Here is a 26,135-nt window from a genome sequence, read left to right on the forward strand (position 1 = left end):
GGATACACTCTGTCCCTGGGGTGAATTAGTCAGACTCAGCTTCCCTGAATAGAGGTGCCTGGAGTAGCCAGAGAACAGTGGGCCAGCGGTTGGGGGAGGGGGGACGGGACAGAAAGGGCGGTGAAGGGGTAAGTAAACAATGTTTGAAGAGGTAAGCAGGAAGGTGTCAAAACACGGCTTTGTCCATGTGCCAATTCTGCAGTTGGGCATCCCTGGGTAATAGTCTTGCAAAGGGGCACATAGTCCTAAAGTGTCAAGGGGTGGGGGCCCAGAGGGGCACCCGCATCAAGCTACTTTCGTCATTCATTATTCAGAGGCAATTTCTCCCCGAGCTGGCCAATTTTCCCCTGGTCCTCTCTGCACCAGGGCACGCAATAGAAAAGTCTCCTGCCCAAATGTTTTATTCATTCTCTTGAATAAGAAGACAGGCTCTCTGATCAATACAGGGGGCCGCTGGGTCTTGGTCGGCGGGCAGGATCTCTGCTGGGCGCGGGCTCCTGGCTCTTCACAGCTTCCAAGGAGGTGCCCGACTTAGAACGGCCGCCTCCAAGGCAGCAAGTACTGTTGGCAAGAGACATTGCGTTTTCCGAGTTGGGAACGCGTCCTGGTCCTTTCAAAGAACTGAGTGTCCTGGCGCTCTGGGTTGAGGAGGAGCACCCCTTCCTGAAGGTACTGCGTGACCATGAAAAGCCAGGCCCTGCTGTGTGCGGGTACCCACTGCTGCTCCTCAGCCTCACTGGTACTGCAAATAGTTTTTGAGAGATTGAGGCAGGGGCAGGGTGCTGATGTCCTGTAGGCGCTGGCGGCCCAGGGCCAAGCGGATGGATCTCCGGCACAGGTCCATCAGCGGCAGGGGCTCGGCTGCAACGAGAGGGGAGTGGGTTAGTCTTGCTGGTGTCTTGCACACCTGCTCGTCCCTGCCTACCCTCTGCCCACCACTGGTGCACCTGCTCCTCAGAGCTGACCTTCAGGGCCTGGGGCTCCTCCTCCAAGAAGCCGCCTCCGGTTATATTAGCTGAGGGCTTAGAGCAGTGTTTTTCAAACTGGGAAGCAACTGGTTAGACTAAAGAGTGGTGAAATCAGTTCATTGGACTGTGACCAGCAATTGAAAGAAAGAAAGAAAGAGAGAGAGAGAGAGAAAGAAGGAAAGAAAGAGAGAGAGAGAGAAGAAAGAAAGAAAGAAAGAAAGAAAGAAAGAAAGAAAGAAAGAAAGAAAGAAAGAAAGAAAATGAAGAGCAATGACCATAGCAAGGGTAAATATCATTGCATGAAAACTGTCTCTGATGTGGGTGTTCAGTGTGTCTCAATGGAAAAAATACTTCTCGTTGCAGGTTGTGATAAAAATGAAAGTCTCTGACCTAGGAGGGGATCTGCACGGGGCTTCCTCCTAGAAACAGGTTAGGCTTAGGGAGGCTGTTTGAAATTCCTTTGAATGCTCACACTTCTCCTGTAGCGTCTTTTGATGATCAGCAGAGGGATGCATTTTCTTCTAATATCCAGTTCTAGAAAAATTCAGGAATTAAAATCCGTAAGCCATAGAACCTCTGGATGTAGGACCAAGTTTAGTTAGTTTTACTGCAGACATGTTGATTAAGCTCTTACTCTCTTCCAGGCCCTCTGATTGGACCCAGGGATACAGAGATAACAAAGCCAAGGCCAGAGGCAGCCCTGGAAGTAGAGGAGGGCTCGTGGACCCAAATTAAAACAGGTGAATAATCCGAATAGAGTATAATATATGCAATAATTCTTAAATGCACAGGGGACAGAAACTGGGTGGTTCCTATGGAAGAACCGTTTGAAAGCTTCAAAGAGGATAACTGAATGAGGTTTTGAAGGGTGAATAGGAGTTTTATGTGATGTCAGGGAGGAGGGTATTCTAGGCCAAGAGAACAGGCAAAGGCAGAGAGGCGTAAGACAGGACAGGCTGGGAGGTCTAGAGAGAGAGGAGTGGTGCTGGTCCGCTGGATCAAGAATGAAGATGGTGGTGGTTACATTGTCTCATCTGGCTTGTACAGGCCTAGTTTCCCCAAGCCAACAGGAACATGCTAGAGGCCTGAAGCTGCATCTTCCCACTTTTTTTTTTTTGATAACAGAATAAGTGATAGTTTAAAAGCATTCTATAATGTACTAAGATGCAATCAAACTGTAAATAGCAAATACTAATGCAAGAGCTGTGAGAAGAATAATATCATAAGGGATGAGAAAGTGGTCAAGAGTGTGTTTTATGGAAATTTTCATTTACTACAGCTGCAGAGTTCATGTGGAGAGCCATTAGAACTAAGGCAGGACTTGGCTGGTGCCCTGGAAGGCTCACACCAGAGTGCGTCCAGCTCTCCTTCACCTGACGTGAGGCTGCAAGGGCCCATATCTGCACAGAGTATTGGTGGCTTTAAACACTCTCCCCTCCGTATCCTCTTGTGATCCTCACAAGGATGGCCACCGTTGGCCAGGGAGGACTGGGCATCCTGTTTTTCAGGCCCAGAAAACAGATCACTCACCCCCGGGCACATGGTCACAGAGTCACCATGCCTAGACCAACACTTGACACCCCTCTTAACGTGCCCCCACCCTCCTTCAGCTACACCCCTGTACCCAGCTTTCTTTCTCCCTGTCCCCCACCTGGTTCTGATTCAGGCTTTGCATTGTTCCCCAAATCATGCCTCTGTGAACACCCCCCCAAACCCAAATCCTCATCTAAGTGTAGTTACATTTTTATTTATATATTTTGTATTCGAGTATTGCTGACACACAGTGTTACATTAGTTTCAGGTTAATTGTAGTTACTCTTTATTGAAGACTCATTATAGGGGCGCCTGGGTGGCTCAATCAATTAAGCGTCTGCCTTCGGCTCAGGTCATGATCCCAGGGTGTTGGGATCCAGCCCCATGGCGGGTTCTGCGATCAGCCAGGAGTCTGCTTGTCCCTCCCTCTGCTTGTGCTCTCTCTCTCTGTCTCTCTCTCAAATAAATAAGATCTTAAAAAAAAAAGACTTATTATGTGGTCAGGTGGTGTCCTAAGCTATTTGTAGCTGCTCACATGCATGTAGGTATCAAACTCATATCACAACAACCCTTTGGGGTAGGATTATTATTATGATTATTACTATTAGCCCCATTTTAAGGAGGAGGAAACTGAAACACAAAGAGGGTGAGTCACTTGCCCAAGGACACATAGCTGAGAAGGGCCCGAGCCAGGAACTGGTCCCCACGCGTGGCATGTTGGTAAGACACGGGTGGGCGCCATGCACAAGGTGTACCGAGCAGAAGTGTGCTCTTCTTCTGCTTAGACAGATGTGGCAAGGATTTTCAATCCTATTCATTGAACAATGAATGGGTACAAGGCGCCTATAAGCTTCTTAAAGGACATGACCCTGACTCACCTGCCTTTTAGGCCCCACAGCCCTCAGTCTGCACCCATCACAGGGGGATGGCCCAGAAACTGTCTATTAAATGAACGAGTTGATGTTCTGATCCAGGCCGTGTCTTCTCCAGAGGTTTTAAGCAATTGGAATAAATTAATCTTGCCTGGCAGCATTTCCGGCTTAGCTCCCCACTCTCCTATAAATCCCCTGAGAACAGGGCAGGTTTTAATTGACAAGAGGCTTGTGGTGAGGAGTCAGTGAGCTAGAAAGTGTAACGTACTTAGCACAGTGACCAGCACATAGTCGGTGTTCACCATACGCCACTTCTAGCTCTCTCCTTCCCATCCGGGCATTTGCATGGTTGCCCTTGGGGAGGATAAGCTTGGGGATGGCTGGTAACAAGGTAGGCTCTGTCTGGGAGGCCAGCAGCAGTTCCTTCTCCGAGTGAGGGGAGATGGGCTGGCACTTGGCATCAGGAAAATTTTGAGCTGATAATCACTGCCAGAGCTTGAGAGCTTTCTTAAATATTTTAAAGCTCTAGGCACACAGTACGTCCTCAGTGCCCAAAATGCCAAGCCTTTTCAGCAAACCCAATTCCCTGTGTGTTCCCTGCCTAGTTAGGAGCTGGGGAGAAGGGAAGATCTCTGTTTATGGTCATTCCTCTGCAGTCATGGAAATCAATCCAGAGCCCAACTCTATAAAGGAAGCGAGAAGGGGGGGGGGCGGATGGGGTTCAGGGCACGTCTTTAGCTCTAAGTGTGATATAAATCGTCTCTTCTCATTTCTTCAGGGCCCTTTACACTGACAGAGGCACAGCAGTGCCAAAGCGCACAGGGCAGGTCCTCACTGCGGCTGTGAAACTTCCCAAGCTCCGGAGACGCCCCGTGTCAGCTGGGCCCGCCCTCCGACTCCTCTTTCAGACTCCCCTTGGCTTCAGAGCCTTTCTTCGAGCTGCCACAAGCTGAGGCTTAGAAATGATCAACCAGGTGGCAAGAGAAACAAGAGATCTTTCAGCACAAGAGCCATTTTCGGAAATGTTTGCCAACTAAAAAATGAAAAAGGAATTCTTGTTCCCCAGAAGTGAATATCCAAATGGCCAATGAGTCCATGAAAAAGTGCTCAACTTTATGAATCATCGGAGAAGTGCAAGTTAGCGCCATGACGTGACTCTGCTACGTGCCAACCTGAATGGCCAAAATGCAAACAAGACATTAGCAAGTGCAGACAAGGATGCGGAGCAACGGGAACTCTTATAATGCTGAGAGCATGCAAGCGGGCACAACCACTCCGGGAAACTAAAGCTGAACCTCTGGCCTGCAGTTTGAGTTCGGGTGCACACAGGTGTACCAAATGCATGTGCACGCATACTCACAGAAGCGTTATTTGTAATAGCACAATCTGGAAACAATGGTTCTGCGGTCCACCAACAGTGGACTGTACACATAAATTGTGTCTCTTCATATAGCGGGACACTAATCAGCCATGAGAAGGAAGGACCCACAATGACATGCAAACACGTGGACGAATCACAAACATAATCGTGAGTGAAAGAAAATTACATCTTGTGTGGCTTCATTTATAAGGTTCCGGAGCTGGGATGATGAAGTGAGGGCAGTGCTGATATTGGGCAGGAGGTGATGGGGGGGGCAGGGGGAAGCTCCTGGGGGGCAGACATTGTTCTGTTCTTTGAGTTCTGGCTAAACTAGTGTGTTCAGTTGGTAAAAACCATCAAGCTTAGTCCCCTGAGATTTGTATACTTTCTGCCTATTTATACTTCAAAAACACATTTACGTCAAGAAAAATAAAGTCACTGGCTGGTTGGGAGGGCCCCTACTCCCTGCTGGGGGGGTGTGGATCCAACACAAGCCAGGCATCTCTCCCCGCCCCCAGCCCCAACGGGGTAAAGTAGGGAGAAGAGGTTGGCGTGGAGTCCCTGCTTCTGCTCCCACCCCCAGTGGGCCAGACAGTTGGCTCACCTTCTTGGAGCCACATTTTCCTCCTCTGTAAAGTAGGGGAGAGCAACACCTCCATCTGCATGTTGTGATGATGGTATGACACCACATGCTCTTGCCTTAGAGGAACTCTCTCCACAGTATGTCTTATTTCAGGCCGCTGGCCCAAGAGGTACCTTTAAAAATAGTAATAATTTACTTATTGTGGTTCTAAAAATTGCTCGGTACATCATCCTAATTGACAACAACTCTCTGCTCTTGATGAAGATTTATTGGAGCTGGGGCTGGATGTCTGGTTCCATGCTAAAAATATCCCAAGGCAATCATCTCCAAGGTTCTACAGTGACCTGAATTTTCCACAATTCTCCACCACTAACCTCCCGTACAACCAACCCCAAGTAAGCCACAGAACTTCCCAGGGACTCTGTTTTGCTGTCAATAAAATGGGGGAAGTTAGATCATCTGGCTTAGACAGTCCACGTCTGTGATGGAAATGTAGAGATTTCACCCAGGGACTGGTGGCTGAAGCAGCTTTCCTGGGCCCCTTGACAGTCTCCTCTCTCTGCGGCAGAAGATGCCAAGACGCAAGTCACCATACCCTACTCCCATCCCTACGTTTATATTTTGAAAAAAGATCAACATTTTAAGGTCAGGAGGTGAAATTCTTTTGTAATAGTTTTAGACAATGGTCAGCAGATGGGGGAAGGTTTGAGTGACAGCCCTGACATCTGAACTCAAGTAGACCTGGGTACCGTTTGTTTTCAGGAAAAGAAATGAGAAGACATGCATGTGGATAAGCACACACACACTCTATATGCACCATACGCTGTGCTAATCGCTTATGCATAGACTATGGTTTTGGTGCTGGAAGACTCAGAGAATTGCTTGCATGCCTCTGGGCCTCCCCTCATGCTGCTCCTTCAGCTGGAAGACCCTCCCCTGCACCGCCTGCCAGAAACCTGCCTCCTCTGTAGGACCCCCACCAAGGGTCACCTCCTCCCCAAAGACTTGGCTTCTCCGCCCTCTGCATCCACATCTGTCAGGTGTCACTCCACTTAGCTAATTACGTCAAGGGACAAATATATCATTACCCACTCACTTCCAAAATATATGACATCCCTGTACCAACTGGCCCTGTCATGGTCAACGGGGACCTCAGCTCCCATCCAGAAAGCATTTGGAATATGGGGTTTTCTCTTTGCAAGCTTCACTGTCTCCCCAGCAAAAAGGGGTGTGACTGCAGCTGGGACATAAGCAGCGCTTTCTGGTGAACTCTGTGCCAGCAAGTGTCCCTGGCACAGATGGGTCCCACATTTTCCCCTGGGATAGAGAGTGAGCGAGTCCCGTCGTGTGCATAGGAGTGCTGCACAGCAGAACCGTCCTAAATAATGCATGGCCTTCCCTAGCAACACTGCGGAGGGAGGACGTGGGAAACCTTCAAAGGGGAGAACCCAGAACGAAGAGTGCTAGAAAATGCCACCTGAACTGCATGCGACTGTGCTCAGGGGTCACCTGTCCCAGCCCCATCTCCCCAAAAGGGCAGAAGAGATGTGCACATGTGTGCGTGTATGTGTTTAAAGGATCTGACAACAATCCTGGAAAGCAAGAAGGACAGTCAGCAGCCAAGACGTTCGGGTAAATTCTGGGAAGACATAGGCAGGTGGGACAGGTTGGGTGGAAAAATCAAGCAGAGAACTGGCTGCCCTGTGTGCCAGGGGTGGATGTGGCTCTCACTTGAGGAGCCCTGGAGAAGCCCCAAGCTCCAGCAACAGAGGGCAGACTGGGCACGGAGCAAACATTGGGGTACTCCCTTGAAGAACCCTGAGCTTGGCATCGGGGGCAGCTGAAGCCTGGGCCTGTGCTCTGTGTCAGGTGGACAGGCTGGGGGTAGCTCCTGCTCAGCGCTGCGGTAGAATACAGATGCCCCGTGGGGCACGAGCCAACCCTTCTCTGCCACGGAGGGCACGGTGGCTGGTGGGAGGAAGCTTCCATCTGGATGCAGTCCCTGTGGGTCTGGCCCGTCCACCAGCTCCCTGGCCCAGTACCCAGCAGGAAGGTGTGTCGAGCAGAACGGCCTCCCCCGAAGGCCGAAGACTCCACTGCGCTCCCAGGCGCAGGGGGACTGCCCCGCACGGCCAACAGCAACTACATTTCAGACTCTGAAAGAAGAGCCTCAGCCCACCCAGGCTGAACATTACATGGGATGTACTCCAGCAAAATGAGAAAGGAATCCAACCAACAGGATGGCACGAGCTTCCAGGAAAAGAGGAGAAAGTGGAACATGGACATGAAGAAAGGTAGAGTGAGGGACATGAAGAGCCATTAGGTCTCCTGTCTATGGCCGTCGCTTCTCTCAAGTGCCATCCTCCCCATCATGCTCTGGGCCTCATCGCCTCTGACCCCAGCCCTCAGCGAATTTCCCACTGTGCTCTCTGGGACTGCAGCTTTACACACAGAAAATTGCACCCTTGACTTCTCTGAGAGATCCCCCCACTTCCTGACTTAAGAGCACAGAGCCTTGTCTCCCAGACTCCATTGCCCTTCAGCCTCCCTCCTGGGAGGTGGTCTGTGCCTTCAGGCCCAGGAGGTGGGGAAGGACTTTTCACTCCTTCTTGCCACATTCTAAGCTCTGCACCCGCCATCTGCTTGTGAGAAGTCCCAGCTCCTCCGTGGCTCACAGCGCTCGGCTCTGATCCCTGTTGCTGTCATCTATCGACCTCTTGTCAGGGCTCTGGCCTGCACCACACCGGCCACCCCCCACTGACGGAATCCTCCCCAGGCCCAGCCTCTCATCGCTCAGGCTCCCGGTTCTGGACTGCCTCGTGCTCAGGACACTCTCCTCCACCCTGCTGCCCACCCCTGGGCCATGCCACAGAGCTCAGCCACCTTCCAAAAAGCCCATTCCAGCACCCCAGTCTCTGACCACTGGATCAACCACCTCCACTGTGGTCACTATTTCCTCTCAGGGAAACCTCTAGGCCCCAGGAAACTCTCCTTTTGTGCTCCACCCATCCACATCCCTTACTTTCACCTTCCTCCTCACCCAGCTGAATGACAACGGGTGTGGAGGCAGGCCGGTGGGATGGGTAGCCAGGGAGTGGCTGGGGGCTGAGAATGCACTGGAACAGGGAGCACCTTGAGCTCGGTTCATCTCTGTTCAGTTCCTTTGCAGGGCCTCCCTGCCCGGACCCTGCTACACAGCTGAGTGCAAAGTGGCTGAGCAGTTGGCAGCCCTGGGCCCCGGCTGGCCTCGGCCACCAGCTGGCAGAGCGGCTCTGCCTTCCTCCTGAGGGCCTCCGCCCCTGTCACTGTGGCAAGTGGTTTGGCAAAAAGGCTCGGGGTCCCTTCCACACCTGACACTTGGCAGAGCAGAAATCAGATTTAATCCTGGCAGTGGAAGGACTCTAACTGAACCCAATCGGATTAGGCTTAAATGTACGTGAACAAGTGAATGGCAAGGCCAGAGAAGCCTGTGAGATGAATGTTAGATGAGCCTCGGAGACCTAGGGCTGTGGCTCCCAAGCTGCTAGCACAGGCCGGGTGGGCTTCCTGGGGGAGGTGATACTGAGCCAGACCCATGGGGGCTGGCTGGCCATAACCTGCCGTATTATCAAAGGCAGGGCTGGCCGCTCAGAGGCCGCACTCAGGCTTACCAAGTGAGCCCCGTTTTAGCCACAGGCTCACATTAGCACTGTCGAAGGAATGAAGAGTCTGGTGACCTGAATCCTTCATCTGACGACCTTTTATCCACGGGTATTCTCTGCCCTCTTGGCCAAGATCTCAGCAGAGCTGGGGCTGGGCTTCCTGTCTGCTCACTTTGCTGCTATGCCCTGGGAGTGGCCTTGCCAAAGCCAGTGGGAGGGCGTTAGCTGTTGCCCTCACCCAGCTGTGAGGAAGAATGAATGGCTCCAGGCAGGCGCTGGCGACTCGGGCCTCCCTGGGGATTTGTGGTCTCAACTCCTGTTGGGCCTCCTCAGCCTCTAAGCAGATGCAGCCTGGAGAAACCTCTTTGTGTTTAGGTTGGGGAGGACTGGGGCGATGGGAAGAGGTCCCCTCACTTGCCCAGACTCAGAGCCTGGCAGCGGTGTGGAGAGATGTACTGGAGAGGAATCCTAGCTCGGCCTCTACCCTAGTCCAAAGCCAAGGCCAGTCTCTACTGACAGCAAACTTGAAATTTTTGGGGAAATCAAAGCATGAGAACATCACCATTATAATCAAAGTCTTCTTTTTTTAAATTTTTATTTTTTTTTAAAGATTTTATTTATTTATTTGACAGAGAGAGACACAGTGAGAGAGGGAACACAAGCAGGGGGAGAGGGAGAGGGAGAAGCAGGCTTCCCGCGGAGCAGGGAGCCTGATGCGGGGCTCGATCTCAGGACCCTGGGATCATGACCTGAGCTGAAGGTAGATGCTTAACTGACTGAGCAGGGGGGTGCCTGGGTGGCTCAGTCATTAAGCATCTGCCTTCGGCTCAGGTCATGGTCCCAGGGTCCGGGGATGGAGCCCCGCATCAGGCTCCCGGGAGCTCTGCCTGCAGCTCGCCCTGCTTGTGTTCTCTCTCTCTCTCTCTAATAAATAAATAAAATCTTTAAAAAAAAGAAGGGTTTGGAGGGATACCAGAGTCCCAGTGTCATTTTGTGGACTTTGAGGATAAAGTCTTGTCCCTCTGGTGCAATGATGAATCACACATGTATGCAGTCATTATACTTCTACTTACAAACGTGCTTTGCAAGACCTGAGCAGGGAGCTGGGTACCCAGGGGCTCACGGGGCTACAGATGGAACTGAGAGACCAGAATAAATGGTGGCAGCCCAGAAAGGTTTATGTTTACTAGCAGGAACTGCAAGGGGAGCTGTGAGAGCCAGGAAGAGGGGCACCTAACCCAGCCTGGGGGTACCCAGGATGGCTTCCTGGAGGAGGCAGCAGGTAAGAGAAGTTTTAGAAGATGAATAAGAGTTAGCGCTCTGTTGAGTGAGGATGTTTATTGGCTCCAAAGGCATATCTCTTAGATGTGTTCAAAGAATCTCGTTTGTGTAACAATGGGGAAAGTTGTAGTTTTCTCAAAATGACACTTTGAGGAAACAAAAATCAGTTGTGGAACATCTAGTCTGTTAAAATAAAAAGTCAGTGTGCTCACCTCCCTGGGAGTAGAGGCTGTACCCTAGATCTAGCCAAGCGTCCATATGGGTGACCAGGCATGTCCCAGGGATGAAAGCACACTGAAATGGTGTGTGTCTCACTCTTCTAATGAAAACATTTCCAAAAAGGCACGTGTCCCTTTCCAGTTTCATGTCCCTGAATTCTGACTGGAATGATCCATACTGGTATTCCTGAAGCCTGAGACACTTTCAGTTTGGAGGGGAACTAAAATGACTACATGTAGACCTCAACTCAACAGGTACTGGGCACCTGCTATTACCTGAACCAGGGAGAGTGTCCCACCACCTCTACCCAGCTCCAGGCTGGGACCCTAGAGAGCCATCCACAGACCAGCAGCATCAGCTTCACCCAGGAGCCTGTTGGGAATGGGCTCAAGCCCAGCCAGCACAACTGCAGCAAAACCAGCAATTTCACAAGATCCTCAGTGCTCCCAACACAGTGGTCCACAGGCTTGGTCCATGGAGTTGTTCCACACATATCCCCACACCCAGCAGAGAGACCAAATACTCATCCCTGCCCATCCTCCTCACCGCTGTGCTTCTCTGGTGGGATCCCTGTCCTAGGGGCCATGTCTTAGGCTCCTAAGGCCTCCTCTGCCCTCCAAATTGGCCCTACTAGCAAGCCCTTCCATGCCTACCTTCTAAACATCTCTGATCCATCCTGACTTTCTATCTTCACCACCAGCCCTCTGGTCACTTCCTGACTCCACCATGAAAAGCAGCCTCCCGAGGGTCTCCCCGCCTCTGCCCTCTCCCCATCCAGCATGGCTCCCTCTCTCTGCTGGGCGAGCCTCCCTCCTGTCCCCCAAATAGCCCTCCCCAGCAGAGGCCTTTGAGTGGTTCTCGTCATTATGCTGACTCACCTGAGGAGTTTATGAGACAACCCCTGTCGGAAATATTCTGTCCTGCTGCCAGACATCGTTGTCTAATTTTCAGCTGGGGAAATGTGGTTTCCCTACCCCCCACCTGTGATAAATCCCGGGCCACCCTGAGTTGCTCTAGAATCATTTCCTGTTATTGGTGCTGCCTTCAGCCCTTGTAGACTGTAGGCTCCCACAGGTAGGGACCGGCTCTTGTCCCTGCTGCCCAGCCCTTATGGCTCTGCTCTGGACATCATGGGCGCTTGGTCTGTGGAAATGAGCCGGCCGGCGTCTGGAAGAGAGGAGGCAGCTGCAATAAGCCTCATCTTTCAAAGGAAACTGCAGCCCAGCTCTTCTGGTATGAGGAACAAATTGAAAAAAGTAGCCCTTTCACATTGCCCTAAGCTGGCTAAAGAACCCTCCAGCAAGGCCCCCACAGGAAGGCAGAATTAGTAACACACTGCGCCAGTTCCTCGGTCTGGTGGAGGGATGTTCCTGACTCAGCTGAAAAATTTCCCAGAAAATCTGACTGTTTTCAACTTGGAGCTCGCCCTGGGGAGCTGCACGATGGCTGGACACACTGGCTTTGGCCGAGGACGGCCCCTGGTCATACGGGGAGAGCCTCAGGGAGGTGGGGGGTGCTCTCTGGCTATTATCCACCCTGCACCATGGATCATCCCAATGTCCCCAGAAGTCTTCTCTGCTGCTGTAGTCCTGGGAACAACCTGGCTGCCCCTACAGATACTGGAAAAAACACATCCCAGATGGGACGACCGCATAAAGGAGCAGAATGGCCTTTCAGAGACAGTTGGTGCATGCCCCATCTTGGGCAGGGTTGGGGCCTTCAGGGATGGATCCCCCTCCTCATGGTGTGTCCCTTTCTTTTTTAAAGATTTTATTTATTTACTTGGCAGAGAGAGAGCGCCTGCACAAGCAGGGGGAGCGGCAGAGGGAGAGGGAGAAGCAGGCTCCCCACTGAGCAGGGAGCCCGATGTGGGACTCGATCCCAGGACCCTGGGATCATGACCTGAGCCGAAGGCAGACATTTAACTGCCTGAGCCACCCAGGTGCCCCGTGTGTCCCTTTCTAAAGAAGAAGAATAGGAGTGCGGGAGCAGCAGGACTTGCCGACCAGATAGCAAGACTTACTTAAAGCCACAGCAATGAATACAGTGTGGTATTGAACAAACTAGAAAGTTCAAGAACAACTAAAACTAAATAAGTCATTGTTTAGACATATAAGTGAAAAATCTATAAGGGACAATAAACACAAAATTCAGAGAAGTGAAGGTTGGCAGGGCTGAACCAGGGACGGACACAGCGGTACCCAATTGTCCATGTTCCAGTCCTTAGGTTGGGGGAGGGATTCATGGTAGCATTAAATTATAAAGAAGTAAATACATAAAGAAGCAAATTAGAATGAAAGAGGGCTATGCATGTGACCAGTGACGGTGTATTACAAGTCAGGATTATGTTTAATCCAATTCTGTGTATCAGAGGTTCTGTCAAAAACAAAGGGAGACAACGAGAGCAAAAGTGAGAGAGAGAGGTCATGGATTGGCCTCTCTCTGGCCAGAAGACGAATTACAGTTGAATGCTAGCTGACGAGTAATAATGGGGTCACTCTTGCCTGCCGAGAACTTAGCACTGCTTGGGGCACCGCTGGAAGGAGAAGCAGCCCAGGCGTGGAGCTGACTTCTGGCTTTAAATGGCAAGCTGCTTCCTCTGCAGAATGGGGACGACACCTGCCTCGGGGGCATGGGGGCACAAGACGAGGGCCACAGGCTCAGGCCCTGGCATAGCTGGGCGATCACATGCGACAGCTTCTGTTGTTTCAGTTGCTCCTTTAGAACAAAGTGGAAACAGGCAGTGGGTGTGGAGAGCAGGACTGACACCCCCTGAAGGAGGCCTCCATGTCAATAACCACAGATGATTCCGACCAGAGGTCGGAGGAGGCCAGAGCAGCTCGGGCACCAGGAAGCTGGGATGTGCATCTAGCTCTGTGGAGCCCCACAACTCCAGCCCTGCCCATCAGCCCCTTCTACTTTGGGGGTGTTCCTTCCAATCTTTGTATCAGAAGCTGAAGCATGAGGAAAGCCATGAGTGTTGATCTACTTATTTTCTCAAAGCCTGTCTTGGTGTTCTCCTGGGCTCTTTGGCTGGATTTTTGGGAATAATAGTAGTAAAAATGTAAACAGTCAGAGCAAGGATGCTCATAGCACTTCTTAGGCCAGGAGATGGTCTGAGTCTTACCGTACTTACTCCTCACTGTGATTCAGTGAGGCAGCTGCTATTGTGAATGCCCACTTACGGACTGAGGGAACTGAGGCACAGAGAGAGGTTAGGTAGCTTGCTTAGAGCCATAGTGAAGTAGTGAAACAGGGCCAGAACTTGGGCAGTGTGGTTTGGGATGCGCTTTCTGTTGGCAGACTCTCCTGGGGAGGTGGGGTGACAGGCACTGGGAAAGAAACCCAGCTCTGCTGATTGTCACCCAGCCTCGCCCCTCAGCCTTGCTCCATGTGGAGGGGCTAGCTCTGTCTCCGTGCATGGAGATCCCTGGATGGACTGGAGGTGAGCCCCTGGCCCAGCCCTGCCCAGCCATGGCCGTCAGGCAAGCAGTGAGATAGGGCCCAGACAAGGGACCCTGCCCAGGAGGGGACAGTTACTAACAGGTCATCCAATCCACCTGGTACCACTTGGACTTGGCCTCAACAATTTGGAAAGAAGGGAGCCAAAGCAGACTGCACGAGGGGGCTTCTCGCCTCCAGGAGCAACCACTAGCACCACCACCATCCCTTCCCACTGCGGCCCCGGGCCGTGCGCCCTGCAACCATGAGGCTGGCACAGCTGACTCCTCTTTCCTGGCAAAGAGCCAAGGTCAGGCTAACTTCCTTCCACTTGGGAAACGTCATCACTGCAGCCTCTGCTAAACAGCATAAGCCCCGGGGCTTTAATATGAAGACCTTTTAATGGGTGTATTGTGTTTATTTGACCTTTCCAAGTGTGAGCTCAGAAACAGGCCCAGAGGAGGATGGTGGAAACTTGTTTTTCTTAAGTTAAGCAAAACTGATGAGTAAACTGAATTCTTGGATGGAGTCTGCTGAGTTTTCTCAGCCTGGCTCCCCGCTCCTTTAGTCAGAGGATCCAAGTAGCTCAAGAGGAGCCCCGTATTTAGGGGATAGCTTGGGAAGAGAAAAAGTATCTAGTAAAAAGTGGGAAGTGATGATGTCTGTAAATAAATATTTTCTGTGTGTAAAGAGCCATGATACAGCATAATATCTAGCAAATTTGGAAACGACTGTCCTATTTCTATTTCTCATTTTAAGGCAAATGGCTTTTTGCTTTAGGTAACTTTTTAAAAAGTTAATGATCAGTGCCTGAATAAAAACCACTTCCAGTATGACAGATATGTTTGGATTTTGGACCAGAGGCTGCAAACTCCAAGGCCTCGGGGCCGGGGGAGGGGCGGGGTGGGTAACCTAAGTGACCGGCAGGAGCAGTGGGTGTGGGAGAGTGGGGGGCGGGGGCCCATGGACACCAGAGGACACACACAAGCTCCGGCTTGGGCTCCAAGCAGGAAGGTGGGCCTGGTGTTCCAGATTTCCTGCTCTTTCCGAAACACCTGAAATCCAGATTTTTATGGGACGTTTTTGTGTTATTTTAATTCAGTACGGCCAAACACAACATTCCTAGGCCCAGACACAGAGCCAGGCTAGCGGTGTCGCCACTCCTGTGCAGGGAAGCTCCTTCACCACCTTGTCAGAATTCACCAGCCGGGGGGGCAGTCCATCCTCATAAGCTGCCGGCGGGTCTGATCCAGCCATGGAGGCACAGACTCAATGGGATCCAGTGATTTGCTCACTGTTCTTCCACGGTGAGGACGACTCTAGCTATACTAGCCATAATTACCTGCCAGAAACCCGAACTGCAGGAAGACCCAATTCTCTCTCTCCATGGTCTCCCAGCAAGGATTCTACTGGGTCTCCAGATCGGAAAGATCTCACTCACTTGGACTCCAAACGTATCCACTCCTTCTTTACACCCAGTTTTCCTTGTGTAGACACCAGGTGGGTAAAATGTACAATCCACTGTGAGGGGTTCGGACACCTGGGAGTCAGGGGGCACTGCAGGGACCACCACAGAGCAACAGTAATAACACCACCACCACTACCCCACCAATGATAACCATGGTTAATACGGAGCTCGCCCCAAGTGCCAGACACTTGCCCTTTGGTAACTCACTCAGTCCTCACAGCATGCCTAGGAGGCACCATCCTAAAATGTACCATGTTTACCTTCATTTTAGAGCCGAGAAACTCAGGCATAGCGAGGTTGTGTGATTCCCAAGGTCACCCAGAAGTAAAGGGCAGAGCTGTCGGCTCCAGAGCCTGTTCCTCACAAAACACTATTCAATGCCCAGAACACTGATATATTTGGTGTAAGACGCCCATATCTATTTTCCCATAAAATCAGACACCTTCTTATTTCTTATTTTACTCCAGACAAGGGGTAGCAGATGGTAGAGCTTTATGAACAAAAACATATTAGTAGAGAAAAATGACAGACAAAATTAACTTGTTTTGCTAGCATGAGCTGGAAAAAGGCAGGAGACTATCTTAGTTCAGACTGTGGCAAAACCAGTTTCCTAAAGGAATTTAGATTGAGAATCCTCTTGGCCAATCTTGCAAGTGGCCAAGAGAATAGATCTTCAATGTTCCCACCACCAAAGAGAACAGGTAATTAGGTGATGTGATAGAGGTGGTAGCTTACCCTGCAGAGATAATCATTTTGCCATATGTAAGTGTATCAAATCCACATGTGGTTCACCTTGAACTTACACAATGTTATATGTCAATTATATCTCAGTAAAGCTGGGGGGGGAGGCTTGTTTCCCAATTAAAATAATAATAATAATAATAATAATAATAATAATAAGGGTTCTAGAGGGGAGGGGGGTGGGAGGATGGGTTAGCCTGGTGATGGGTACTGAGGAGGGCACGTTCTGCATGGAGCACTGGGTGTTATGCACAAACAATGAATCATGGAACACTATATCTAAAACTAATGATGTAATGTATGGGGATTAACATAACAATAAAAAAAATTAAAAAAAAAATAATAAAACCACCACCACCACCTAAGGCGAGCAACCGCCCTCTGCTGGGCCCCACCTGCTTGAGATGCATCACCTCACTGGGCCAGCACAGCGAGTCCAGACACAGCACCATCTTCCCACGTTGTTTCTCAGTGAGCAAGACAAGCTGTCGGCACGTTACCGCAGAACTAGCGAGTGGCGGACGGCGCTGGTGTGTATTCACTATGCTTTTGTCAACTACCCCCCGGAGTCCCATGTCTCTTGAGGATCCGCTGTGTGCAAAGCCAGGTGCTGGGGAATCGGAAATGAGTCAGACACGCTCAGTTTGGGGAGCACACAGTTTCCTGGGGGTCATGGGGGATAAAGGGAGCTCCCCAGGGCCATGCTCAGGGTGAATGAGCTCCCCCTGCTAATACTTTCTGCATCAGCACAATTGCCCTGTCGACTGAAGTCTGTGGACAGCTTCCTTGCAATAAATTTATTTTTTAATTGAGGTGAGGTTTACATAACATAAAATTAACCGTTTTAACTATAATTCAATGGCATTTAATACATTCACAGTGTTGTACAGCCACTGCCTCTCTCAAGTTCCAAACCTTTTGGATCACCCCAAGGACATCCTGTACCATGAGCAGTTACCCCCCACCTCATTCCTCCTTGCTCCAGCCTCTGGCAGCCACTAACTAGCCTTCCTACCTCTATGAATTTATCTGTTTCAGATATTCCATATAAATGGAATCATACAATATATGGCCTCTTGTATCTGACTTCTTTCACTTAGCAACAATGTCCCCGGAACTCCTCCACATTGTAGCAGGCGTCAGATCTTCATTCCTTTTTATGGCTAAATAATATCCCATCGTATTGATGGCCCACATTTTGCTTATCCATCCAGTGATGGACATTTCGGGTAGTCTCTACCCTTTGGCTGTCGTGAGTAGTGTCTCTGTGTATATGTGGGGACAAGTATTTGTTTGAATACCTACTTTCATTTCTCTTGGGTATATAACGAGGAGCGGAATTGCTGGGTCATACATTGATTCTATGTTTAACCTTTTGAGGAGCCACCAAACTGTTTTCCATGGCAGCTGCGTCATTTTATAGTCCCACCAGCAATTTCCCCATATCCTTGTCAACACTTATTTTTAAAAACGTGAATTGAGTTGGACAGGACTTGTGGAGTGAGAAACAGAAAATCCAGGTGTCCACTCTGCCACAAACTCTCTATGAGATCATATGAATAGCAGCCCGCATTTCTAGTGTGTGTGCTGCACCAGGCACTGTTTTAAGGCCTTTCCACAAATTAGCTCATTTAATCCTCACAACAACCATCAATATCCTCCTTTACAGATGAGGAAAGGAAGTCACACGAAGCTCGCAACCTGCCCAAGATCGCGCAGCTAGTGAGTGGTTGAGGAGGGCTTCCAACATCGGCAGCGTTAACCGAGGGGCTAAGCACCACACACTGTGCCTCTCTGGGCTGTAGTTCTCAGCCTGTGTGAGGGGAAAGGGCAAGGCTCGGGGCCAACTTCTGCCAGATGAATTTTTAAGTAGAACTCCAGTCTATTTAGCGGACAGAAGGGAAGATGATCAGAGTGAAGAGTGGGGAAGCAGGTTTTGCCCTTGAGATAGGGCCTTTGAGGACTTCAGAGAAACAGGGTTTTGGAACTCCCTTCCAAGATCCATGATTCTGAGATGTGAATGATAAGACAAAACTTCAGGCTCTTGCCCAGTCGCGCCTTATTTGATATATCTTACACTTACAAAGTGTGTTTTCTCTTCTCTGAGGACCTTCACAAACACCCTATTTGCCATCAGGATGAATCATTCCAAAATCACACTCAAGGATTTATGAGGGCCTAAAGAACATCTATTTCCTAGGATAGAATTTTCAGGAACCTGGGAGATCTGATTTCAGTTAAGTGCAAACCGGAGCATTCCCACTCTTTTTGTGCTTTGGTTTCAGCTCCTGGGCAATCTCTCCCAAGCAGGCATCTCTTTCCTGTCTTGTCAGTTTGATCTTGGGACCTAAAATAATCACCAATTATTTGAGCACTTAGTGCATGTTGGGCCTAGTGCTCAGAATCTGTGACACGTCATCTTCCTTAATCCTCACTGCAACCCCTTGAGGGAAGTGCTACAGATCCATGGTCCCTTATCCAAAACCCTGGGGCCAGACTGTTTGAGAACTGAGAGAGTTCCAGAGTTTAGTAATTAAGTCGCTTATGCCATGCATTGCATAACATCCCTGTGGTCTGGGGCAGCGCTTGCAATCAAATACATTAATATTTCTGTAGTGAAACCTATGAATATTCACACTGAGTGAAATAAGGAAGGACTATAAATAGGTTCACACCCGTTCAGATTGAGTCTGACTACAGAATGAGTTCGCCCCAAACTTAGGAATAAAGTTTTGGTTTTCAGGCCACAGTCCTGCACGAGGATCTTTATTTTACAGAAAAATGAGGCTCTGAGAGGCTACATGGCTTGCTACCTAGGGGTAACATATCTGGTGAATACTGGAGACAGAATTTGAGCCAGAAGTCTGTCTTTAGCACCTATGTCTATAACCACGTTGCAACATGGGGAAAGAGCACAGATTTCGGTGGGTGGGGAACAGCTGAATGTTCAAATCCCTGCTCTGCCACTTGGGAGCTGTGGGCTCGGGGGAAATCACTCACCATTGACCCTGAGCCTCTGTGAGGTCATTAGGGCTGTTTTCAAATATTCCAGCTTTCCCCCCCCAGGCACAGGAAGAGCTGGACCCTTCCCTACTCATTTGAAGTTAGGTGTGGCCCTGCCCTGACTGCGGGTAATGAAAGGTCGGCACCAGTGCTGCGCATCACTTCCAAGTGGAAGCTTGAGGAGCCGGTATGAGCACTGCCGCCTTCTCTTTTCCATGAGTGACCACTAGATGTTGTTCCTTTTGCCTGGACCCGAAGGACACAAACCTTGCAGAACTGAGCCTCTAGGCGACCAGTAAGGGCATGCAGCAAGGGCAAAAACAAACCTCGGTTGTTCGAAGTCAGTGCAAGCTGGGGTTTGTCTATTACAGCAGCGAGACCTGGCCTACCCTGACTGAAACAGGCTCCTTCTCTCTAGAAAACAAGATGTGAAGACTGAATGAGGGGGCACATTGTGAAGCTCCAAGACAGTGCCTGGCAATGAACATTAGCTAATTCCTCTGCCATCCTCCGCCTGAATTCCCCAGCTGTGAGGAATGGGGCCTAATAGTTCTCCTGCTCTGTTGGAAGGAGTAAAACTGCTTGTTAATACTATGAGGTATTAATGGAAAGGATTTTGTGGGTGTGTACTTACGTATTCAGTCATACATGTCCCTCACCCCACTCCGGCTTTGATGGAGAGGCCTGGGGAGGGGTGGTGGGGGGAGGCTGGGGACAGAATCCCAGCCCGGAGACAAATGGCCACCCGAGGACTCCAGGTTCCTGATGGAAGTGACAGCTGGGGACCCAATATCCCCAAAGATGGGACTGCAAAGGGCCTGCTCATGTCAGGAGGAGGTCAGGAGGGCCAGGCAGCCTGCTGACAGCTGCTGAGCACAGAGAAGGCACCATTTCCCCCAGGAGGGGCTGCCAGGCGAGCCCACTCAGGCCGACAGATGGAGGGAGTGAGGCTGTGGGGAGGAGATTCTCCGTGATGAAAATGTGCAGTTGCCACCGGGACTTGCATTAAGACCCCATTTAGCAACACCGATTAAGGAGCTATAAATAGCACCTGGGCTCTCTCACAGGCCATAAAACACACTTCCCTGCTCTGCTCCCAGCCTGCAGCCTGCCCTGCTTAATTGGAGCTCAAAATAAAATACCTGGAAGGCCACTTTTTGATGGAAGGCCCTTGTTGTCATAGTGACCGGTTGCTGGGCTAGGGATGGGCCAGAGGCTTGACACAGGGCTGCTGAGGCAAAGGTGGGGAGGAGAAAGCTGAGGAGGAGGAAGGGCGGGGAGGGCAAGGGGGAGGGGAGGGCACGCTGACAAAGGTTACTATGGAAGTCTGGAAGCACACATCAAGGGGCCGGTCGTTACATCAGCCTAGTGCTGCAATGGCTATAAAAACTGGCAGGCTCACCCATCACCTTTTCCAACCGATGGCCTGACAATGAGGCCCATGGAGGCAAGGAAGTGGGCCTGGCTGGCCTCGGGTAGATATGAGAAGCAGAAGACTTGAGTTTGAATCCTGGCTCAGTCACCGAACAGCTGGGAGACCTTGCGTGGGCTTCTTACTTCTCTGGGCCTCCGGTCTTTGCCACCAGCAACAAGGGACCAGATGAGAAGGTCTCTAAGCTCTTGATGCCCAGCTGGGGCTCTATAGCTGAACTCCCACCACTGTCAAGAAGAATGAAGAAGCCCTCTATGTGCTGAGTCACCTCCAAGATATATGAAGTGGAGGGGCGCCTGGGTGGTTCAGTGAGTTAAGTGTCTGCCTTCAGCTCAGGTCATGATCCCAGGGTCCTGGGATCGAGCCACACGTCAGGCTCCCTGCTATGTGGGGAGCCTCCTTCTCCCTCTACCTTTGCTCCTCCCCCCACCCCCTGCTTGTGCTCTCTCTCTCAAATAAATAAAATCTTAAAAAAAAAAGATATATGAAGTGAAGAAAGCAAGGTGCACATCAGAGCATGAGGGGAATGCCGCTGTTTGTGTATTTGTGAAAAATATCCTAGAAGAAAATGCAAGCATCTGACAGCCGTGGTTGCCTCTGGGGAGGGTGACTGGGAAAAAGGGTGGACAGAGGAGTTATCACGGTTATATTTTAATTCAACGTTATGAGTGTATTTAATATAAATAAAATCTAAATTAAAAAAAATACTGGACTTCAGAAGGCCCAGGTTTTAATGAATGAATAAATGACCAACTAGACCAGTGGGGTTACCCTAGATGACTCCTCTCTGCCTCATGTGCTCCTTGAACTTGCAGTCTCCTGCACTTGGCTGTGTGTTTTAACGCCTTGGGGCCTTTGCCTGTGCTGTCCCCACCCCTGAAATGCCTTTTTCAGCTTTCCATCTAGTAACATCTTTATTTTTTTTTTTAACATTTTATTTATGTATTTGCCAGGGAGAGAGCTCAAGCAGGGGGGGAGCGGCAGGCAGAGGGAGAAGCAGGCTCCCCGCTGAGCAAGGAGTCCGATGTGGGACTCAATCCCAGGACCCTGGGATAATGACCTGAGCCGAAGGCAGATGCTTAACTGACTGAGCCACCCAGGCACCCATAGTAACATCTTTAAATCTCAACTCCTACATCCCTCCTCTGTGAGCACTTCCTAGATACCACAGCTTCCCCAAACACCTGCTACTCTCTCCACTGCACTTCCTAGAGCACTTGATTAATCTGATTTCACTGAATTATCATGATCTATGTGGCTGCTCCAATAAACAAGGAGATTTTTGAGGCTGGGCCCACATCTGATTTCAGAGTGTATCCGAGGCCCTAGCACAGAACGCTGCTCAGTACAACACTCTGCATCTCTGAGGGATCAAACACACACAGAGCATCCTTTCCAGATGATTCCCTGTGGTTTATCTGCTAAATATCAAGTCTCTGCTTTCACATCCCCTCCTCCCTTGGCCTCATTTGAATGTGTTAGGAAAGTTAATTTTTAACATTAGTCTGAGCAGAATACAATTAGGAAGGGTTGCCCTGCAGCCAGAAACAATCGCAGTAGATGCACCCAGCAACACACACAGCGAGGCGCCTGCCCCACACTTCTGCCTGACTAAAGAGAAATGCTTTTGAGGATTATTCACAGCAAAGGTGTCATCCGGGCCTTCACCTTGGCTGCCTTCCTGCCTGCTTACTCAGGAATCCCATGGTAATGAGGCAGCCACAGGAAGGGGCTGCCAGGCACAGGGTCTTGGCTCTGCAACTTAACTGGTTGAGTGGCCTTGGCAAGCCCCTGACTCTCGCTGGTCCCCATCCACAGCATGGGGGCTTGGACCAGGGTCCCTAAGGCCCTGCCCATTTGAAATCTCTATCTGGAATTTTAAACATCGATCCAGGCAGGGCAGCACGGTGAAACCTACTCAGAACAGACAAATAAAATCTCTGCGTGAACACCAGAGACCAGAGGAGGGGATGTAAGGATGTCCCAATAGTTACAGGATGATATCACATGCAAGACACACTCCCATGGGTAAACCCAGAAACCTAAAGAAATACCTCCCTTTTGCCAGGTCTCTGAATTGAAATCATCATTGAAATGTGCCTTCACCCGGACCGCCCCCTATGGACGGCAGTGTGGGGAGGACGGAATCCAGCGGCTATTGAATGAATAAACAGGGGCAACCAAGTGAGGTTATCAGAAAGATAGCCCTGATTATCACCCTGATTTGTCCAAAAGATCATTTATAAACTTTCATTCCATTAACCCTTATGTTAGTTACTAACAGATTTTTGGTAGTTTTGCCTCCAGCATCTTTTCTCTCCTCTTCGGATTCCCTTGAGGACCCTCCCAAGACTGCCCCATCCCGGCTCCATGGGTGGAGACTGGAACTGGGGCTCAGCCAATCAGCGCATTCCAACCCAGTGACCATAGTGATTGGCTCCGGAGTGGGCATGTAACCCGAGCAGGGCCAATTAGAATGCATTCTAGGACTTGTGCCAGGCAAGGCGGATACAAACCGTGCTGGCTCCTGCAAGATAAGGAGGAAGGGGGTGGCCCCAGTGGCTCCTTGCAGTCATTCTGGGACTTGAGAAAGAAGACCCCAACCATGGGGAATGTGTGTGTAGAAGGGGTCGTAAGGCTGGTGCTCTGTGGGATGGGAGATCTAGGGATCAGTGGGGAATCACTGTCCTTATTTAGATTGTATCATTTCATGTAGCTTGAGAGTATGAGAACCTAAAGCCCCATGAAATACCCCTAAGGCGCCACTAGACACAAAGGAAGAAGAGCTGGGAAATGGAGAGAGAGAAACTTGATTCTGGCAATGGTCTTTGAACCCTGGATGTAGGTGAGGATGAAGCCCGATTTACCCAAGTACTAGTCAGTGATAAAAGCATACACATTCCCTTTATTAACATTAGGTACTTTGGGTCAGGTTTGCTGTTCCTTACAAGAGAATACAACTAATAAAGCACCGCTCCTGGGTTAGGCCTTCTCTAACGCTGGACTTGAGTTCTTGGACTATCATCTGAGGTAATCCCTGATGGAGACACCACAGTGGGTGGAAGAGGATCTCTGGCCCAGTGAAGAAAGGCAGGGGTAAGAAACTCATGGCGGGCCAAACCACACACTTGGAGGAGAAGGGCTCCGGAAAGCCCTGCTTGCCCGACACCAGCCCGACATCAGTTTTTCCACCGGTGCCTCAAAATCCACCTGAGCATTTCTCCTTCGAGTTCAATGCAACCTAAGACACAAGGAGTCAGGGAATGTACAAGTTAGAAGAGATTTCCAGGGATACCAGTCCACCAGGCACTGCACAATCAAGGATCTGCTGTCCAGAGAGCTGAAGTGGCTGACTCAGTGTCCACGTGGCCAGTCCAGGGCAGATCACAGGCCAGGACCCCTGAGACATGGTGTCCCTTCCACTGACCCATAGCTGTTGTCTAGTTAAGTCTTGGCGCTTCTGTTTTTTTAATCTCTCCCCCTGCTATGTGACAGCTCTGCCACCAGGTGGCGATGCGGAGTCACCGCATGCCTTGCGGAATTGAGGTCAGTGGCCATCATGGATTTGCTTTTAAGAAAATGATCTTTATTCAGCCCAAAAGATAATTAGCATACAAAACTATGATTAATTTGAATATAACTTTGAAGGCAAACCAAAGAATTATAACTGGGGCTACAACATTGTCTCTTCTTTACTAATTATTTGCCTTTTCTAACCTGGCCAGTGAGGGAGTAGAGAGAAGCCAGGCATTGACGTCAGACGGGCCTGGCTTTCAAATGCAGCTCTGCCATGGGGTAGCTGCATGTCTTTGGCAAGTCATTTCTCTACGAGCTCAACTTATTCATCTGTAACAATGGGTTCACTGCCACTATAAATAGGGCTCTTGTAAAGGAAAATTTCATCACTGCATTCTCAGGGGCCTATATATAGTAGCTTTTCAATAAACCTCAGTTGAAGGAAAGGGCATGGTACCTAATGAAGTGCTTGGCATAGAAAGCAAGTACCCAATGACTCTTATTATTAGAGGCAAAAGGGAAGTAGGTCTATGAATGAAATTATAGGCCATGGTCGTTAAGAAAGGGGGCTTTGTAGGGGACATAAGACCTCACCGGGAAGCTAGAAATCACAGCGTGTCGGTGGCTGCCCACTCGCTAACCACTTAAGGCTGATGCTTTTCAACCTCACTGTAAAACATCCCCTCCCACCAGATACCTCAGCTCTGAAACCCTTCTAGAAATCTCTGTGCCTTGTGGGCAAGTTCTTCAGGAGAATTCCCATCTACACTTCTCTGTATCTTCCCTGGCCTCACCTGTGAATAAGGGGCTAAACAGTCCCTAAAAGCCCAGTGCTAAAGAAGATTCTCAGGAAACTGGTCTCCTCATCTAACACCATCTCCTGGGCTGACTTTCCAGGCTTATGGCCTCATTCTCTCCATCTGCAAAACCTGCAGCTGGCTTGGATGGTGCCCACATCCCCTCCAGAGGTGGGCTCCTGGGAACACCCCTCCCCCTCAGGCTGACAGGCCTGCCCAGGGGTGCAGAATTCCCTTAACTTCAAACTTCCTCAACTCTAACGGAGCAAATTATGTGACGCTTTATTTTTCCCAGCTTGAATGGGCAGAGCTAGCACCTCATAAAGTGACAGGGAAAATATTTGGCTGGTTTCGTAAACCAGGGCCACAAAGGCTCACTTGTGATGGGCGGCTGTGCCCATCTGGGCAGTGAGGTCCGCAGACACCACTGCCCACCCGACACCGGCCACCTGTGTGCAGACCATGAGGCCTGGCAGCCTCTCAGCCCCGCCAGGCCATCTCCTCCCACGCACTTCCCGACCCTGAGCTGCCAAAAACAACCCCGGCCATTAGCCCTGCACAGGGCATTCTCAGGGGCATGCCTGGGAGGCCCTCAAAGAAGCTTCTGTGGACCGGTCAGCGGCAGCCACCGGGAGATGTCTGCGGCGCGTCCGGGTCACAGTCTGGCCCCAGCAGGCTCCCCTCAAGGAACCCACCCACAAACTTCCCTCCTGCAGACTCAAGCGCTTTGCAGCCTCCCTGCCTCTGCTCCTGCCATTCCGCCTGCCTGGAGCACCTCTCCCGCCCTCTCCCTCCAGCCCGTTCCTACTATGTCCCGGCCCTGCACAAGGTCCTCCTCTGGGCCCAGCCCTCCGTAACACTGCACCCACGGGGCCGTGCCTTTCCGCAAGCTGACAGAACTCCTTGCTGGTGCCCTCATTAGAGAATTAATCACACCCTTCCTGGGCGGCCTTTATTATTTAATGCTGGCATTATTTCACTGACGCCTCATTTATTTGAAACAGGTTAAGAGCTTTTTCAACATCGGTGCATTTTTCTGATAAATTATCCTTTTAAGTACCAACCTACTTTTAGTTTGATCTCTTTGGGTGGGAATTTTTTTAAAACGCGTTACGCCTTCATCTTTAAAAATTGTTTTCCAGTTTTCCTGAGATATAATTAACATATGACGCCGTACAGGTTTAAGGTGAACCACCATGATTTAAAATACGCACATACTGGGGCACCTGGGTGGCTCAGTCGTTAAGCGACTGCCTTCAGCTCAGGTCATGATCCCAGGG

At 50.3% G+C, this 26,135-nt stretch overlaps 1 protein-coding gene across 1 annotated transcript in view; it reads right to left on the minus strand.

The window, feature by feature from the left end:
• Positions 1-385: 385 nt before the first annotated feature.
• The window catches only part of SPSB4 (splA/ryanodine receptor domain and SOCS box containing 4), a 76,173-nt gene continuing 50,423 nt past the window's right edge, over positions 386-26,135 (minus strand). The window contains exon 3 of the mRNA XM_036102689.2: positions 386-861. Within this exon, the coding sequence (XP_035958582.1) occupies positions 734-861 (128 nt within the window). The 3' untranslated portion in view covers positions 386-733. The remainder of the gene's footprint in view (positions 862-26,135) is intronic.

Source organism: Halichoerus grypus, chromosome 1 (genome assembly GCF_964656455.1).
Source record: "Halichoerus grypus chromosome 1, mHalGry1.hap1.1, whole genome shotgun sequence".
Classification (NCBI taxonomy): Eukaryota; Metazoa; Chordata; class Mammalia; order Carnivora; family Phocidae; genus Halichoerus; species Halichoerus grypus.